This window comes from Periplaneta americana, chromosome 17 (assembly GCF_040183065.1).
Source record: "Periplaneta americana isolate PAMFEO1 chromosome 17, P.americana_PAMFEO1_priV1, whole genome shotgun sequence".
Taxonomy (NCBI): Eukaryota; Metazoa; Arthropoda; class Insecta; order Blattodea; family Blattidae; genus Periplaneta; species Periplaneta americana.
Genome location: NC_091133.1, coordinates 85575858 through 85596572, shown reverse-complemented (window position 1 = coordinate 85596572; position 20715 = coordinate 85575858). Strand labels below are relative to the sequence as shown.

Below are 20715 nucleotides of genomic sequence, written 5' to 3'. Positions count from 1 at the left end.
AATAAGACGAAGTCTACTGTTTTGTTCGCTAGGTGTAAACATGTACGATAATGATGTGTTAGCAAATGTAATATACAATAATAAAACGCTTTACCTTCTCAAACTTGATCTTCGTAACAGTTACAATGTCATATATGTACACGAAATGTTATTATTTTCAGATTAGCTCTTGTATGTGCATTATGATTACAGTAGTACAAATTAGAACAGTTGCTATGCAAACTCTCTTTCAGACTTTGTACAAATAGCAACAAGCATAGAGAATACTTCAGGAAATGCACAACATTTAGGCAGTTTAACACCATGGAGATCTACAGTGTCAATCCATTCTCATAAACATGCTGATGTCAACACTGAGGCCATCTTCTCACAAGTTTTAAACTCTGAAAAAGAGAACAAATCGTGCAATGAGTCATGTGCTTCTTGCCTATGCAAGATATTTCAAGAGTAGCTATTAGATGTACTCAACGATGTATGTTAGTTACCATAAAGACATTGAAGTAATGTCATTTGTAAATAAATTGTATTGTGTGCAATAAAGCATACAGTAATTTCCTCCTTATCACTTTTGTTTATTTAACACGTAAATCCTTTCTTTATATCCGAACAATCCCTTTTATCAATTTCTTGGAATCATTTCAGCTGTTGGTTGAATCTGTGTGTCTTGTGCCTACCAATGATGGTTTCACAATATTTACTCCGAGGAGAAAAAATGAATCAGCAGAGAGGTCTAGGTGGAGTTATGAAGGCATAGGATATTATTTGTATGCTACTACACTAACCCTCAAGTTAGGAGCATTCCAAACCGACACCCTAAACCTCGGATTTTTAGGCACCTAAAATAGGCCCTGAATTTATCAAAATAGGCATTAAAAACATAGATCTAGGCATTAAAAATACAATTTCAAGCAGCTAAAAATACTATTTTATGCAGCTGAAATGTAACTTCCATCCACACAAACTATAGTAACCATAAAAATGCAATTAATTAATGAGTATTAAGCATTATGGCATACAGTGACAAAAACGTAAAAAATATTTCAGTTAGAAACTTTATTTTTGTTAAGTCTTACATTATGAATACTTGTAAGTAATTTTTAATGAATTCATCAGCCTCATTGCTCTAAGGCTGCTAATACCTAAGTGCTCATATTATAATTAAATTAATTTACCAATGAATTTACAATTAACACATTATTCATAATTGGTATTGCAATACATAACAACGTTTTTCTCTCATTTTCTATTGTGAAACTTTGCCTTTTCTTAGACAGAACCATTTCATAAGCGAATTCTTCTCAATGATACCGAAGCAATGGATGCATATTTAAATCTAGCAATATTTGCCATGCTGATTTCTTTAGGGAGAACTATATCTTCCTGATTCACCATATTCCTACTGTCTGCTCAAGTGCTCAACAATACCTGACAACCTTCCAGGAATTTCTTCATTCCTACTATCAAACTATAGTGGAGTCCCTTCGTTGTTCATAAATGGGAGTAAAAACTATTAACCAATCAAAGGTAATTTAATACGTTTGTACATACTGTGTACTACGTAACTGGTCTTCTTTGTCCGCCCCTACCTTGGCGATCCAACCACTGGCAAGCAATGAATTCAAGAACTCGTAGAAACCAACTTTTTTTGAAGAAAATATGGGAGACTATGGAATCGATAAAATTTAAGATAGAAAATAGACAAATTTTTCCGTTCAGTTACTAAAAACAACTTTATTCCACACTTTGGCAGCTGGCTATTGAGAAAGATTTTGTCTCGCATAACAGTTGAAGCCAACTGCTGTTTTCAGCTCAGATTTGGTTAAATGTGTTGTCCTCATGTTTCGAACATCTGTACAATTATTGTTTACGAGCTGGAACACTCTCTTTGTATGAACATTACTACTTGGTATGCTTAGAACAGAACTAGCCAGTTTTTCCAAATTTATAACATTAGCATGGTTTGATTTTAGACGGGTGAACACTAAAACCCATTTCTGGCAAGCATTACCTCCTATAAAGATTGCACATTTTAATGCATTTCTTGAACAACAAAATTCATCATATAATCAATCACCATTCACAGCAAAATCAAATGTTTAGAATAAAAATGTTTACATTATGCAAAAATAAGGGAGAAAAATCCTCGGGAAATATGGGAGGGTTGCCAATCCTAATGATAGGTAAGACACTTTACTTTACATGACAGGAAAATTTATGGAAACACTCAACTATATTGAAATAAATAAAATTTAATTCAACACAATAATGGAACCTGGAACTCACCAAGGATGAAGAATGAAACTGGCATGATGAATATATTGAAGGAGGGGTAGAAGGAGTATGGCTTATGTGGATGTAGATTTTGTCACAATAACAGTAAAAAAATAAGAGAAGGGAAACAATTATGGATAACAAAAAAATACTCAAATCTAAATATGTCATTTTTTTTTAAATTCAAGTGGGGGTTCAAACCCAGTAACCCTTCCCTTGAGTAGAACCTCCACTGCCACATTTTGTGATTTGTATTAGCTACCTCTCCATCGCCACTCCTCAAACATAGACTGAAGTGTTGTGGGCTGCATTCAGCTTTGATTAGGCAATATCTACTGCTTTGGACATGCCTGACTTAGATGTAATAGGAAATGAGTCAAGTCAAATCATACTTACTGACTTCCTACCCAATACGAGATTATGACACTCCTGGTGTTCCACATTTCCATTAATAGCAGTTGAAAATATTTCAGTTCTGTTATCGACTGAGTCTTAGGAACAGCGCATGTTTACACTCCTTTGAATCAGCTGGAAAATATTTGTCATAAAAGTCTTGCACAAATTCTTCGACTTTGAATCCGAACTTCTGATACAAAACGAGCGCTGAATTTGTTGCCGATACATGAAGAGTGAGATCTTTGCCCATGCAAGTCTGCAACAAGCCGAAAATAAACATTTCCTTTAGCAAACGTCAATTTTTTACAACGTTAAAACACAAATTTAAATATAGGAAAGCTGTTTACAGACACCAATATGCAACACGTTCCAGCATGGCTCCATCATCATGAGGCATATTGCAACCTCTCTCAAGTTTACATGATCTGTCTTGCTCTGTTCTCTATTTAATGTGTCTCCAGGTTTTTCAAACAATAATCAAGCAAATACAGTGCACTCCGCCTATTATGATCATGTTGGAAGGGTGAACAAAAAATTAGTTACGTTTTAGTTATAACTTAATAATTACTTATAAGCACAATGAAAAAATATTAATCACATTTTAATCATCTTATGATAACATCAGACTTGTTTCTTAAGTTCTCTGATCTTAATTTCAATGGATGCGCAGCCAACTTCTCTATACTATGTTACACTCGCATATATAATCATTGACTACTGACCAGCTCGAGCAGTGGCACCAAGATTAAGTAAGTGAAGCAGAACAATATGCATAATTTCGTTATCCACGACCATTAGGGTCTTTTACATTACATTGTTACATTACATTACCAATTGCTTTAATTAGTTACTTTTTTATTATTTTGTTTCGTTACTGACACACATCCTGCATAAATAAAATTTGATAACGAGAAATATGCATTACAATGACTATTTATTTTACGAAATATCCACCAAAATAGAAGCATGTACAGCACCGAAATCAGGAGTTTTATTTTACCAAAAAACAAGTTACAAGATTATCAAATAAAATACAGGGTGAAAATGAAATAATTCTGCAGATTTTCAGAGCGAATAGTTCATGTTGTATGTAACAGCATATTGGTGGAAAGTTCACAGTTTTCTCAGAAAAAATGTCTTTTTACCAAATGTTTAACACCCTCTTATTCGGTAAGTATTGCGAGTAGAATCGTGATTTTTGTCCATTATCGATAGAAAATCTAATAAAAAATCATTTATCCCTATGATGTATTTCAATAACGTGGACAGTTTTCGTGTAAATTTAATTTAAAAACCATTCATTTCAAGCCAATGAATGATGCGACCAGCTTGCAACATTGTAACCAGAGAGAGAGGTGGGAGGTAGTTCACCTAAGGAGACAGACCTGAGTTCGTTGACCTCTTACATCTGTATTATGAGAAGAAACAGGAGTATGTTAGTGGCGATGTTGCCAGACTGCTGAAACTTCCAAATTAATTTTCTAATTAACCGTGCATTTTATCATAAAATGTCATATAGCTTTCTATTCATTTAAGTATACATTATCATCCCTTTCAATCTGCAGGATTATTTCACTTCCACCCTGTACACTACAGTGATAAAGAAAGTACATATTGTATTTTACTACTTTAATTCGAGTATATAGATGTTTCATCCAATAATAATCGGGGTTTCCTTAAATCTGTCAATTTTTTAAACTGATGAACAATTTTATTTTACAGAAATCTTTGACTTTGCCAATGTCAATTGTAACAATCCACTAATACTTATTACAGAAATATTTTATAAGCACTCAGATTTGACTTGTGAAGTATTAGTACACACTCTTGTAAAGCAGTCCTAAGGGAGAGTACAATGAGACAAAGACAAGATACAATATGATTATTCTAATTATGTTTCACTTACCTGTATAAGATGATAGAGCATAAATGTGGCAATTCCTGCCCTTCGCCACTCAGGTCGTGTGAAAAGGAATGAAATATAAGCTTCATTCAGCCCCACATCTGGCACCATGAATGCAAAGCCCACAACCAACTTCTTGTACAACACAACACAGCTAAAGTCAGGATACTGCAGGCATTCCGTCACTATAAAGCAAACAATATTGGAATTACTGTTATTTATTCTTTTGCTGGATAGAATAGAGCCAGAGTGTTCCCCTGATCTTTCTCCCATCTAATATAACTGGGGTGTCATTGGATGATACATAGGAGCAGTGATACCACCAGCATGGACAATGAAGACTAGAGCAATTTCACTAGGTATAAAATGGCATCCTTAAGGAGAACATGTGTCACCTTTACTATTCCATGCCATACAGGATAATGATTGCATCGCCATCTGTGATAATCATACATCTTATTGATTAGTGTTCTGTTGCAAAGTGGAACTGCAATTATTTGTTCTCTAACAGTGTGTATCCTGTACATTAAATTTGGTGCATTCACCTGAGTCTTTTATGGGGTACCACCTTCCGTTTCCATCATTGTATTTACATTCACGAGCTGTATGTATTACAGTAATTCTAAGGAAGTAAATATTATTTTATTCTACTATCTTCTTAGAGATTTTAAAAGAAAATTTTTCAAAAATAAATAAATTTAAGAGCATACAATCACATCTTTCAAAGAAAATTGCGATTTATGTACTTACAATCAATGCCTGGATAAAAGAACTCTCGACACAAGCTGTTCACAGAAGAAATATGTTGAGGACGCACATAGCTGTAGTCTATCGGGTACCGGGGAGGTAAATGCCACTGTGGGTTGTTTTTATTTGCCTTAGCCTGGACCTCGTTCAGAAGACGAAGCCATAAGGGCTCAGTCTCCATATCACGGCGAATGTATGGCTTAAGAAGCCTGAAACATATCACACACCAATCATAAACAATAAAAAAAAACATATGTATTGTACCTGAAAACTTAATTTGACTTCTAATGAACCTTTCAACAAAATAATACAGTATTAATGTTTATAATATGAAGTCTATACAAAAACATTATTTGTTACTGTTATTCTAAATTACTCTCCAAAATACTTACTTACTGGCTTTTAAGGAACCCAGAGGTTCATTGCCACCCTCACATAAGCCCGCCATTGGTCCCTATCCTGAGCAAAATTAATCCATTCTCTATCATCATATCCCACCTCCCTCAAATCCATTTTAATATTATCTTCCCATCTACGTCTCGGCCTCCCTAAAGGTCTTTTTCCCTCCGGCCTCCCAACTAACACTCTATATGCATTTCTGGATTCGCCCATATGTGCTACATGTCCTGCCCATCTCAAACGTCTGGATTTAATGTTCCTAATTATGTCAGGTGAAGAAGAATACAATGCGTGCAGTTCTGTCTTGTGTAACTTTCTCCATTCTCCTGTAACTTCATCCCTCTTAGCCCCAAATATTTTTCTAAGCACCTTATTCTCAAACACCCTTAATCTCTGTTCCTCTCTCAAAGTGAGAGTCCAAGTTTCACAACCATACAGAACAACCAGTAATATAACTGTTTTATAAATTCTAACTTTCAGATTTTTCGACAGCAGACTGGAGGATAAAAGTTTCTCAACCAAATAATAACAGGCATTTCCCATATTTATTCTGTATTTAATTTCCTCCCGAGTATCATTTATATTTGTTACTGTTGCTCCCAAATATTTGAACTTCTCCACCTCTTCAAAAGATAAATTTCCAATTTTTATATTTCCATTTCGTACAATATTCCCGTCACGAGTCATAATCATATACTTTGTCTTTTCGGGATTTACTTCCAAACCTATCTCTTTACTTGCTTACAGTAAAATTCCCGTGTTTTCCCTAATCGTTTGTGGATTTTCTCCTAACATATTCACATCATCCACATAGACAAGCAGCTGATGTAACCTGTTCAATTCCAAACCCTCTCTGTTATCCTGGACTTTCCTAATGGCATACTCTAGAGCAAAGTTAAAAAGTAAAGGTGATAGTGCATCTCCTTGCTTTAGCCCACAGTGAATTGGAAACGCATCTGACAGAAACTGACCTATACGAACTCTGCTGTACGTTTCACTGAGACACATTTTAATTAATCGAACTAGTTTCTTGGGAATACCAAATTCAATAAGAATATCATATAAAACTTCTCTCTTAACCGAGTCATATGCCTTTTTGAAATCTATGAATAACTGATGTACTGTACCCTTACACTCCCAATTTTTCTCCATTATCTGTTGAATACAAAATATCTGGTCAATAGTTGATCTATTACGCCTAAAACCACATTGATGATACCCAATAATTTCATCTACATATGGAGTTAATCTTCTCAAAAGAATATTGGACAAAATTTTGTACGACGTCAACAAAAGTGATATTCCTCGAAAGTTACTACAGTTAGTCTTGTTCCCCTTCTTAAAGATAGGTACAATAATGGACTCCTTCCATTGTTCCGGTACAATTTCCTTTTCCCAAATAGCAAGTACAAGCTTATAAATTTCATTAGATAATGCGCTTCCACACTCTTGTATTAATTCTGCTGGAATTTGATCGATACCTGGAGACTTACAATTTTTCAGATTTTCTATCGCAATTTCGACTTCAGAAAGTGTGGGTTCGGGTATAAATGGCTCAGCAGTTTGTATTTCAATTTCGTCCCGATCATTTCTATTTGGCCTCCAAAATACTATAATTTTCCAAAATGAAAAGAAAATCAGGAACATGAAAACTTTCGAAGAGAAGAAAGAACAATGAGGAGGAGTAGAAGGGAGAGGATGAGAGGAATAAATCTTAATAACAATATTTAAAAACAGAAACAAGAAAACAGAGAAAATCAGATACGAAAATGTTTTATACTTCAGTAAAATGTACCGTGAATAAAAATTTCTGAAAATGCAAGAAATTCGAAATGATATAAATTGTCACATAATCCAAATTGAATCCCTCACAATCCCAAATCAGCTATTTCAGAATTTTGACTTGTAAATTATTGTTTTTCGCAGTATTTATACATACTGAAAATTCCAATACCTTTAAATCATATTATTAAAGAAGAAAAAAAAACAGCTGCATAATCAATTAGCTCTAACAACCAGTGAAAACACTGTAAATAAATAATGAAATACAAGAACAAATTACTTAAATGTCACAGACAAGGGCACTAGACACTAAGTAAACAGTGGTGTCACCATATTCCCTGCAGTCATAAGCAGGCTTTATTAGAAGAGCTTTATTATCATTCTGGCGTTTATTAATTTATTCAATTTCTCACTCTTTCTTGTATTCTATGCAAAAGCAATGTTAAGTCTTTATTATTTAAGATAAAGATAATGATATATGAAGGGTTCAGAACCATAGTAGGCCAAGCACCATTTACTAAAACCGTAGAAAACAAGGGTTAAAATGAAGTTATTACCAAAATTCACGACCACAGTAGTTTAGGCTATGCCTACGCAATGGAAGTCACCCTTAATCATCTATGGTTGTTTTCGTTCAAACATGGTAATTTATCTTGATGGTTCCATTTTATAACATTCACTGCCATGTGTATACACAAAAGGGAGCATAAAGGTTAGGAAAAGTGTTTTAAAAAAACATTACCTAACAAAATATGAAGTAAGATAACCATACAAAAGAGAGCGTATAAATAAAAATTAAATTTTATTTAGCAAAGGATATTATTTTAATTCTTTACCTGCCGGTGTAAGGGCTGTAGAAACAGGAAGGCTCACTCTGACCCATAAGCCGCACAATAAAGCTAGGATTACCAGACTCTTCATATGCTGCAGTAACAGGTACTTTCTGTAAACATTTTGCAATTCTGAATACTATAACGATATTTTTCTCCAATTTTATGAAAATTTTTATTGATTCTAACATCTGTGAAGATGACAGTTATTTGTTTGCAAAATGTATAAGCATAAATGGAAACGTAAAAATACAGATTATGTTTTGTAAGGTAGGCTTACAGGATTTACTTGATGTATACACTTACAGAAAAATTTAGAGATTACATCTAGCAAAGATCACCATGAACAAATAAAATAAGACATAAGCTATTCAATGAACTTCATCTTAATACACTATTCCCTTTGTAGATACTCTGCTTAACATGGTGATGGAATTTACATTTATTTGTTTAAGGGGAAGGCGAGTAAAATTTTATTATTTTTTTATTTATGCATAATTTTCATTTTTTGTATGTAGAAATATCATTGTTGCAACAACTTAAATTCGGGATTAGTTAAAAAAAAAAACAGGATACAGTAATTCACTAAAATGCGTATATCACATCTCAAGCATTTTTAAAAATAAGTTCAAAATTTCTACGACATTTTCCTCCTAAAAGCAAGTTCTTTAAAATGTCTGGAGTACAACTTTGATATTGACTTTCAATAAAATTACAATTACACTTTGAGAATGAATTACTTCACCAGAAATATTTACTTACTTACTTACTTATGGCTTTTAAGGAACTTGAAACTCATTGCCCATCATCGGTTCCTATCCTAAGCAAGATTAATCCAGTCTCTACCATCATATCCCACCTCCCTCAAATTCACTTTTAATATTATCCTTCCATCTACATCTCGGCCTTCTCAAAGGTCTTTTTCGCTCTGGCCACCCAACTAACACTATGTATGCATTTCTGGATGTGACCATATGTGCTACATGTCCTGCCTATCTAAAACGTCAGGATTTAATGTTCCTAATTTTATTATGCTTTTATGAATAAAGAATCCTGTTCCTAATTGGTGATTATTGTTTCCTTCCCCATAATACAACAAGTAATCTTCTATTGTGATATGCTATTTCCATCTAACCTAACCTCTTGTACTCCCACAAAGTCTATATATACAGAATATTTTTCAAATGTATTAAAATAAATTAATATTCCAGAGAAAAATTTCCTAATAGCCTAAAGTATATGTGTACCAAATATAATGCATGTAATATTAATAGTTCCGGAAATATACAATTTTTCGTATGGAATAAAACAAAAAATTGAAATTACGAGAAACTGCAATCGAAATTTAGTGTCATTTAAAAACCCTGCGCACCAGAACTTTAAAAATGGCGTCATAGCAGCAAATAGGCCATAAATGTGCATACAATTTTATGCAATGTACTTTTTATAAATCAAAAGAGTCTTTTAAGAGAAAATATTTTTTTAAAATCTTTAATATTTTTTCACCATATTTAATTATTCTCTCCCCTTAAGCAAACAAGAAAGTAAGAGGTGCAGTAATACCATTATTTTTCACTGCATCCTCTAGATATATATATATATATATATATATATATATATATATATATATATATGGAGTCATTCAGCATAAAATTCTCTGAAGGTAAAATAGTCCCTCATTTGGATTTCCAGGAGGGATTACACTCAGGAAGGACAGATATCATATGACTGTAATCTTCACAGTTACACTAATAGTACATTTCATTCTGACTCACACATATAAATATGTGTGTGTGTGTGTGTGTGTGTGTGTGTGTGTCTGTGTGTGTGTGAGAGAGAGAGAGAGAGAGAGATTGAGAGTGAGAGAAAAAGAGAATTCATGTACATTTATAAGAGTGGATGCATTTCTCTCTATGGACACTTATCTTACCATGCTGAGGGAATCTGAACTTCATCTTGCCGTGCTGAAGGATTTCGAACTTCTACTCTTATAGGTTTAAGCAGATAAATAATCTAAGAGATATCTACACAGTGTGTTTATGTATTTGCAACAGTCCTGCTAATGATTTTGTATTGAATTTTTCAGTTTCATTTAAATTAAATAAAAAATTCAAATTTGATAATACATTACAAAGCTGACCATTTCCTCAAGACTGTATGACTAACCTGGAATCTATCGAGAATACGGACATCTCCTGCTAACTGATTAAATGGATGTGTTACTCCATTGCCCTTCTGACCAGGTCGTTTGTCCAGATTGAAAGGAGCTATGCCTCGCTCACGTTTCAATCGCCGAACACACAGCTTGCGATATAAGCGTCGCACTGCACCTGGTACATCTGTCATTGTTGGAACTCTGCGCAACTGGTTCAGCAACTGCAATTCCTCATATTCACTCATAGATAGACATCTGAAGGAGCAAAATAGGATCCTTATGACTTATGTAAGGAAGAACAGCAATACAAGTTCAGCAACATAAATGACTGGCCTATGCTAAGCAGAAATAAAACAGTGTCACATGTTATCTTATCCAACGGCGGGTACTTGAGTTCACTGAGTTCACGTCATTAACCCAACTGTCCACATTCAGAACTGACATGTCAAAGCTGTAATTTATTTTTGCCACCATAGTTGCTGCCTTCCATGCACCATGGGAGACATACATACTGTTTCATACATTCATGACTCATATGACTGCACGCAGAGATCATGCAAAGAACACTTAATACTTGTACTTTTATATACTCCTTATATTTTCACGTTCAAGATTCAAAGAGAGATGACAACCCTAAACTGTAGAGGCTGTTCATAGTCACCAGCTAACTCGAAGAGAGAAGTCCTTAATAATTGCTGCTTTATAGTTAAAAAAAAAAAAAAAATAGATGTGGAAATATTACGAAAATACTGGTAACAGCATATTTTGAAGTTTTTTATAAGTTTCATAACTTATGCAGATGATGGTCTAACCTATTAAGTTTATAATTCTAGCGATCTTTCCTAAGAAACAGCTAACGAGGAGTGTAAGTTATTTTGTGATGTCCTCAGCAGATATTGTGCTACTGTACTTGGCAGAGTAATCACAAATCTTTCTGTTACTATTTAAATTTCAGACGAAGGAAAACGAGATATTTCTAACAAAAAGAGCTGTGAGCTGCTTAATTACCTTGAGTCTGCATCATCATAATTATCCCTCAATGGTGGGATATCCACTTTACTCTTGGTGATTGTAAACAAACTCTTCAATGGTGGTGGGAGTTGTGCTGGCTTGTGAGTGCTTGGTGGCTCCACATCCTCGTCACTAGCATCCTCCTCCACTCCTGACTCCGTCGTATCTGGTGGCTCTTCCTTTATTTCCGTTTTCAGAGATTCTGGCTCTAAACGTAGAGAATCTTTCACGTTCACATTTGACTCAGGGTTGCAGTTAGCAGTACCACTCTAAAAACAGAAGATTGAGTTTGCAATACTTCTTCTTCTGCAGCTTCTTAACAATAACAATAACAGTAATAATAATAATAATAATAATAATAATAATAATAATAATAATAATAACAACAGTCGTCGTTCTCAACAAGAAAGACTAGAAAACCGCTCATTTATACCTAGTTTGAAAGAACTAGCACACAATACTACAAAATTTATTTAAGAAAATGTGCGTTTAGCAGCAATTCAGTTTGTTACTATAAGAAACTTTTATCCGATGGCAGGCTTATGTGAGAGCGGCAATGAATCTTCAGGTCCCTTAAAAGCCGGAAGTAAGTAAGTAAAGGTACGGTCACACGTCGCTACTTTTGCAGTGCTGCAGTACAAAAAACTGGGCAACTCTTCTACTGCGACGTGTGAACAACGGTGCAACCCGAAAAGTAGCAGCTGCCGAACCTGCTGCCCGCTACTTTTCCTGCTGCACGCAGGGTTCTCAGGGTTGCAGCTGCAGCATTTTTGATATCGGTTTTGTTGAAACTTTTGCTGCGGTTGCAACCAGTGTTACCACCCAAATGTGTCAATGATACTTTTATTGTTTGGATATATTTTAATGCTAAATGTGATGAAAATAAATTATTTGTAACAGTTATTAAATACACAACATAGTCTGAGCATAATTGCTGACGATATAATTCATTTTTTAAATTTTCTGTAGCGTAGTTCCAAACAGGACGGTTGCCAACATTGATTACGTGAATATACTGTTGGTTATCATTTAAGTATAGGCCTATAGGCGTTTTTAAAAGCTTTATAGTAAAAATAATGTCAATTTCTGAATACTAGATACGACAGAAAAGCAAATAATAGATAAGGAAGCTTTTGCATGAGTTTCTTAATAATGCGAACATAACCACAAAATGTATATTGAGAAGTCAACACGGAGATGGAAACCTGCAGCAAGACTGCGGCTGTAAAAGTAGCGCCTAGTGTGTGAACAGACTCGCAACCTCCAATTGCAACTTTTGCAGCGCTCAGGTTGCGCAGCACGAAAAGTAGCGTGCAGCGTACTACTTTTGGCTTACATGTGAACACGACACGCAACTTTTGCAGCTGCAGTACAAAAGTTGCGCAGCAAAAGTAGCAAAGTGTGATCGTACCTTAAGATATTCGTACTTCACGGTTAGAATATGGAACATGTCAAAAAATAGTCACAGTCTAGTTGAAATATATACAGAAGAGTTTTACAATATACTAGTACAACACAAGGGGTTAGTATCGATACTTAATACAAAACATAAATATTCATGCAGCATTGTTAAATGTCATAAATTCACCTACAGAATAGAAGGCAAGAGAAATTAGGATATATAACGCACTACTTTTTCATAGTACAATAGACTTGCTGATGTAGTATGAAAGTCACTTTTTTGACTAGTATTGTTGCATTAGTTACAAAGTTTTCACAATTACATACAAGGAAGTTTATTAATGAAAAAATATATTGAGGAATTTATTCTCAAATAAACATAAAGCGTCAAGCAATATCCCTATGTTCCTTGAAGACCAACCTCTTGCTGTGGTAGCAGATCACCCAGATCTTGGAAGCCTTGTGATGGTGGACAGCTGATATCTACTCCCTCAATATCAACATCCACATCTGAACATTCTTCATCCTCATCGGCAAAGAGACAGTCTGACAGTGTCTCACTTGGCTCCACATATGCACGTGAGTACATGTTTTCACTTGCCTACAAACAACCAAATTCACGTGACTGTACTATTCGAAAGAAATGCGAAAGAATCTCTTCTGTTTATCTACATTATGTGTGGAAAAAACTAACTATCAGGTACAGTTATCATGTCAACTAGCCAAATATTCTAAATGAGGAAGAAAGCAAAGGCAGGTTATTCAGAGAAGTTGTAGCTTGAACTTTCTTTATTGCCGTTAAAAATACAAAAACTCAATATCTGGAAGACTGATCGGTTTCAGGTGAACCAAAAAAGAATTACACATAGATTTACGATTCTGTAACGACCTCAATGATTAGGACACCCTACTAACCCTTTTGTTCACAGTAACATGAAAGTAGATTTAACCTTATGAACTATTCTGTACTTTACTAGAAACGGAAAAAAATGGAAGCTACACCAATAAAATGAGATTGAAACACGAAAAGAATTACACAACCCTACAACCATGAAGCCACGAATCCCACATAAAGAGCAAAACTTTTACATTTTCTCTGAAAGCAAATATTGTACATTTATAAGTACTTTTCTATAATTATGAAAAATTGGAGAAATTAAAATTACAACACCTTTACATCTATACTTTCAGTTCATAATTTACAAAAAGAACAGACTTGAGATATCAGCCTGAAATAATGAGTAACTGAGTAATAAATTTAGAGATGATTCACATTGAGTGAGAATTCATATACCAATGTAATTGAAAAGAAAAGCGAAACATTTTTTGTACAACACTATTAATGATCAGGAACTACTTAATTGAGGAGCTCATTTTCAAAACGTCTCTTGTCCACCTGATAACAAAAATGACTTCCTGTGTCCATGAGTTCTTCAAATGTAACTTTACATACAACTGTCATAATTTGGCTTCAGAACGTCCTCTAAACCACCAAAATCTTACATTAAAAGTGACTATTAGAATCAAACTTTTTCTTGTAAACAGTAAAAATTGCGACACAATATTAGTTCCAGCTTTGGAATAAAAAAGACTCATGCTCCCATTTGATTCTAAATGCACCCATCCTCTTTGATTTCATAATGTCTCTTGCTTAACTGGTAAGAAATTTTAGAACCAAAAACGTTTTTCGTGATTTTCCACAGTTATGGGAATGGACAAGAGTCGTTTTGAAAATAAGCTCCTCAATGATCTCCTTCTTTTTCTTCTTCTTATGGCAGCAATGGTTATTTTATTCCATTTGCTTCCTAGCTATCCAGTAAAGAGCAATGATGTTTTTGTTCTCCCGACAAGTCTTTAACATAGTCTTCTGCATTGTTATTTTCTTCCTCACAAATATCGGAGGTTTCTGATTTATAAATGCCGATTTTATGAATGTGGGTAGCTAAGCAGTCATGTTGTGTTGTTAATCTGAAAGTTACAGTTACTTCCTGACTGAGTTGGTCTACTGGCAATTGTTTTCTTTTGAAACATTCGACAGTTTTTTTATTTTATTTGTTGCCTTATTGATTCTTGTCTAGCACCTTGTCTAGTGATAGCTTGCTTCTCTCCTTGGCCAGCTGGTCTGCCATTTCGTCCCCATTATTCCAACATCTGAGGAGATTCATTGAAATATCATTGTTTTCTGAAGGCCATTTAGAATTCTGATTATCTTTTTGGCCTCTTGGACGTTTACGTTTAATTATACATACTTTTTGCTGTGATTGCCTATTTTGCTGCTTTGGGAGGCAACCAAGAAAAGTGCTTTTTGAAATAAGTTTGTTCTGAATAATAGCTGTTTCAGGACAAAGTTTATTGCTTCTATTGCTGCTAAGAAATTTGTGTTACATCTTCCACCTTATGATCATGGAGCCATCAGAGTAAATGTGAAGCCATGTGTCAGCTGGAAATCATTTGGCTATGGTTTCTAATGTCAATAATTTTAGGTTTTCTAGGTTGGTATCTTGGTAGAATCACAATCTCCTTCAATATACATGTACATTAAATAAAAATTAATTTAGGAGATTTGAACGATTTTTAAATTTTTGTAACAGAAAATTGAATCCAAACTATTAATTATCCAGCTTGCACTCAAATATAACACATTCCCACAAGAAATGAGAAATTAGAATTTCAGATATGAAAAACAAAACACAATATAATACAAAACTTTAGTAAACTATACATTATAAACATGAAACAATTATTACTATAGTTATAACAAGAGATATACACATACCAATTAATTTCCTGATTTTTTGCTGTTAAAATAGTAATGAAAGTAATTCTGAAGTTTTTCTTGATTAAGCTTCCATATGTCACTGAAGGATATTTTATATAGTAAAAATAAAATCATATTTCTATGTTACAAGACATTTACTGATACACAAACATTGCAGAATGGAGGACAATCATTTCCAAATTATTGTATACATCAAATAATAAAATGATAATTTTTTTTCAGTCACTATTAGGCCTATCTTAAAGCAAAACATTCCTGCCTTAACAAATCTGAAATTCATAACAGATAAAAATCAGTAAAAGCACCCTAAAAGCAAATACCTACAAAATATTTTTCCACTGAAATACGAATTTACACGCATATTGAAATGCATGTAAAATAGTCGATAAAAGTACACTTGTCAAAAAACATCACTTAGGCACATGATCCAGAATGTCAAATGTAACATGCTTTTTACATATCGAACTGGGATCTAATGATTATTATAGTTTTACTTCTGATGAACTTATGGTAAGTTTAACAAAATTACTACAGAAAAAGTGAAACCTTGAAGGATGCCCAATTATTATAGTAACTTGGGTTTGTATCCACCGCTGACACACGGCCACTGGAGCATGATGTACCAGTTTCTCGCTCTGATTCAGCATTGTTCAATTCCACACTGCTTGTGTCATCATAGGCAGATAAACTGGATTCATCTGGTGGCATCTACAACAGGTAAATTTGATAAGACATCATAAAACAGAAGAGTTCCTGACAACTGCTTTTCATGTGATTTTTAAGGTGATACTGTATTGTGGTCAACTGTTATACTTATATTCCATATGAACTATTCTGAATGCACTAAGGTGAGATAAAAATGCTACGAAAAAGATCTCAGCTAAAAGTTTTAAAGAATTATAACATACATTATACACCGTATTCTGTTTAAACCTCTCATACTTCAATTACTTTGAAAAAAAAAGTAGGCCTATGAAGAAATATGAATTTAAACAAGTATAATACTAAAAGGAAGAAAATTTTCAAATAATTTATTTGACAATAACATCACCACATTTTATAATTAATTTCTATGACAAACAAACAAACAGAAATGGTTACTCTGTGACAATAACCCTAAGTTGTCTTGTTGTATGTGGAAATAAAATAAATCGCTTGGTGCAAAGAAATTACTGATGAATGAACAGAGGAAATGTATCTGGTGGAAAAACAATGAAGACATGGATGGAAAAGTTTCTAATGACTTGAAACAATATGGGGGAGCAGACAGAGTTTCTGAAGACAAAATAGAAGAAACTGAAGTAGGGGTTCATAGAAGTTCAGACAAATTCATTTACCAAGCAACAAGACAATTTAATATATTGCCAACAACAGCTGAAGTAGCCTACTACGTAAGCATTTCCATTTGTATGTACAGAAGTGCAGATTATCCAAGAATTAAAAACCAGACAACAAATTGTGTCAACAAGGATTTGCTATGAAAATATATCATATCAACACTAATTCTGCATTTCTTCCAGACATCTTGTTCTCTAGTAAGGCCACATTCCATCTATCAGGACCAGTCAGTAACCATAATGTTCGAATTTGATGTTCGCAAAATCTACATGTCAAACATGAACACATCTGGGATGACCCGAAACTGAACATCTGATGCGGTCTGATGAACAGAATTGTTGTCATTCTCCTTCCACAACTTGTTCATATCAGTTTACAGTTTGAATTTTAGTTGATACTAGCCGTACCCGTGCGCTCCGCTGCACCCGTTAGAAATAAATATAAAGTAATTACATAATTAAAATAGGACATTTGATCCAGGGAACATTCGTGTTTGATAGAAGGATAAATCGTTTATTATGTTACTTAATTTAAATTGTATTAAAAAAATTAAAATGCGATCATTTTGATCCAGAGACCACTCATTTGGTCATAAAAATTATTTTAGAAAATACAGGAAACGAATGTACAGAATAGCCTATCAAGTTTTCTGTGCATAAGAAGCTATTTTAATCTTACCTGTCCTCAATTCACTCAGAAGTTACTGTAATAACATCATAGCATTATGTCCATCTAGAGAAACTACACTTTCCAATGTTGAATTAATAATTAATTATACAAATCGGTTAATTTAGCTTCCGATATTACTTCATACAAACACAGAAACATTCTCTGTAGGCTATGTTTCATAGCTTTCGATTGTTGTTCTCCAAGCCCCCTTATAGACATAGTCATTTGTTTTTTATTTCATTACACCACCTTAGATGGCGTTGTTATTTTAATTTTGAAACTCATTTATCTCATTAAATATCAGTCCTATCAAAATTTTGCATAGATTAAAACTTATCGGAAATTATTTTTAAAGAAACTTTTGTTATGTAATATTTTTCGTGAAAATTAATAATAAGGGAGATATTTCGATTTATTTAATTCAAGCCCCCTTATAACCCCCTTTTAAATAAAATATTTTGAATGTCATATAGCCTAAATTCTAAGTTACAACGAACTTAATTTATATTCCAATTTTCATATAAATCGGTTCAGCCATTATCGCGTGAAAAGGTAACAAACATCCAGACAGACAGATAGACAGACAGACATACAAACAAAAATTAAAAAAAAAAAACATTTTCGGTTTCAGGGCGATTAATTGTATATGTTAGGACCAATTATTTTTGGAAAATCGAAAATTACCAGAAAAATTTCGGCTACAGATTTATTATTAGTATAGATGAGGACTAACATAAAATATGTTATTCAAACTTACACACTGAGAGATTCGAGCTGTGCAGGGGGAGGATTCTTGAGACGAGGCACCTGAACCTGGCTCTGATACTGACGTACTTGCACGAGGGAAGTCCTGGAGCTTCAATTGCGAAATAGCTCCTACCTTCTTCTTCTTTTCGCCACTCATTTGAGCATCTGTAAATATTCAACACAAAAAATAAAAAAAATCACATATGAACTACTGTTGCACGACTTTACAGAGTTCATAACATTACATACACAAAAACCAAAATCTATGAAGGGAAAATGTTTAAATTTAATGCACTTACATAAATTTAATATTATGGAAGGTAGTACATTAGAGAATTGTTAGCACAATACACACTACTTCTTGTAGCAACTGTCAGTACCACGGTTAGGCTATAGCACGGGTGTGAAGCATGTCTCCGAACAGCCGTGTTATATCAGGCTTCTACTGTACTTGTTTAATTTCTACCATAGCTCTGATAGATTAAAAAACAACGTGATAATTATTGACTCACCCCAATGAACGTTACAATCCCCTTTACTGTTTAAGTTCCTAAAATCAGTAATAACTCACGTTGCTGCATTAGAAGTTTAGGTGCTATGTTAAGTGCCAACTTCCACCATCCAGACTCTCGCAATTCCTCTGATCCTGAACGGAAATATGTTGGACTATAATGAGACAGTGTTCCTGACACAGTACCCATCCAACTGCGCTTCTTCCTTCTGAAACAAAATAATGTTTTAATTGAAAGAGTTACCTTCTACACATACTCAAATCCCAAAACAAAACAAGTAATTCTCGTTACTTACAGTAACAAACTAAATCTAACAGTTTCCTCTACCACCATTCAAATATACCTAACATAATTCGGATCAGACAAGAAAATCACAGTACTATACTTACACACTACTCCCGAACAGAATGTTCCAGTGCTGCTCAATGAAATTGCAGATGTGCATCTTCCAATGAAAGTAACCGTGTCTACTAACACCATCTGAGCGATGATGAAGGTTATACAGTGCAAGAATAATTAGGTTGATCCTGAAAAAAATTAAAAATAACATAGTCATTCATAGTTTTCTGCCAAACAGTAGGTACTCAGCATTCTTCATAGGAATCATAGGCCTATGGATCATTTGTGGAGACTATGAGGAAGGTGGAAAAGAGAGAAGTTTGGAGAATGTCGGGTCTGCAGTGAAGAACCTGCCCTTGGACAAAGAAAACTATGAATGAATGAATGACTGAATATGTATGCCGAGTTAGTGTTCAGGCCTATAGATTCCCTCTCTCTTATTAGTTCCTTCTATTTTCCTCAGTTAAAAGTTATAAATGTCAATTTTCATTCTAAAAACCTGACAACCCTAGTTACAATATAGTGAACAGGAGATAATGTTTTGTACTGTCCTCGAAGTAGGCCTACAAAGATTAAACTATCCAACCTGCTATTCTTCGAATACTCTCAACAAACGTGACAAAGAATAACTGGACCACAGCTATTCGATTCCTGTTTACAAGAACCTGATCTAACAAAACTACACGCAAGTTTCTTTGTTTGAGTTTTGAATATCGGGTAAGCAGCCGGTACTTTTATCATATTATATCCACGATAATGTGCAATAAATGGAGTATCCTATAATTGTGTTTGAAATGCATACTAACCATGGCATTTTTTCTCTCGTGAACTCCTCCCGGTCCCAAGTGCTGCAATTCTGACATACAAATTTGTAAAACACATCCCCGTGTAAACCTCCAGGCACTCCACCTCTCTTCAAGCATCGTACATGTACTCTCTTGTTACACTCTTCACATAATAGGCAAAATTCCGAGTCCTCGTTCGTCTTTCTCGAACAATATGCACACTCGTCCATCATGAAGTTCTGATCATCTCGGTTTTATATACGTGACATTATTTACTCCTAACCTCACTTTACTTCAGCCGGCTTATTGCATGTCTGTAACAAGTACTTGCCGGAATTGCCAACATAGCACCGTAAAATTCAATCATTGTAAGGTATTGTAGAATCTGCAATACAAAGGAGTGAATAATTATGAAGTTGATTTATAATAATGAAACCTTCACAATATAAACTAGTTTTCGCCCAAATAAGAATTACAAAAGTAAAGTTATGTAAAAAAAAAAACCACAGAGTGCGAAATAACGGGGGGGGGGGATTTCCCCCCTATTGAAAAGTTATCCCCCTCTCATAAATTCATATTAACATCCCTGCCAGGAATAACTTCTATTCCCCCTAACAAAAAATATATATTTATTTTTAATACGAGTACTTA

General features: G+C 34.1%; 1 protein-coding gene across 1 annotated transcript; it reads right to left on the bottom strand.

Annotated features, from left to right (window-relative positions):
* Window positions 1-105: 105 nt before the first annotated feature.
* Atac2 (Ada2a-containing complex component 2) lies at window positions 106-20461 on the bottom strand. The gene is made up of 13 exons (XM_069816087.1): window positions 20086-20461; window positions 19330-19467; window positions 19000-19148; window positions 18439-18593; window positions 16221-16382; window positions 13317-13496; window positions 11492-11763; window positions 10495-10738; window positions 8335-8441; window positions 5321-5526; window positions 4574-4755; window positions 2668-2923; window positions 106-383 (listed from the first exon to the last, which is right to left on the bottom strand). The coding sequence occupies exons 1-12, from the start codon at window positions 20295-20297 to the stop codon at window positions 2750-2752; spliced, it is 2181 nt and encodes a 726-aa protein (XP_069672188.1). The 5' UTR covers window positions 20298-20461; the 3' UTR covers window positions 106-383; window positions 2668-2749.
* Between the last annotated feature and the right edge of the window lie 254 nt (window positions 20462-20715).

Excerpts from the sequence above, each read along its gene's own strand:
- Atac2 (XM_069816087.1), bottom strand. The coding sequence starts at position 20,297 with ATGATGGACGAGTGTGCATATTGTTCGAGAAAGACGAACGAGGACTCG. Across the intron at positions 19,468-20,085 it reads ACGAGAGAAAAAATGCCATG|GATCAACCTAATTATTCTTG; the intron begins GTTAGTATGCAT and ends AATTTTTTTCAG. Across the intron at positions 4,756-5,320 it reads CTTTTATCCAGGCATTGATT|TGACGGAATGCCTGCAGTAT; the intron begins GTAAGTACATAA and ends TTTGCTTTATAG.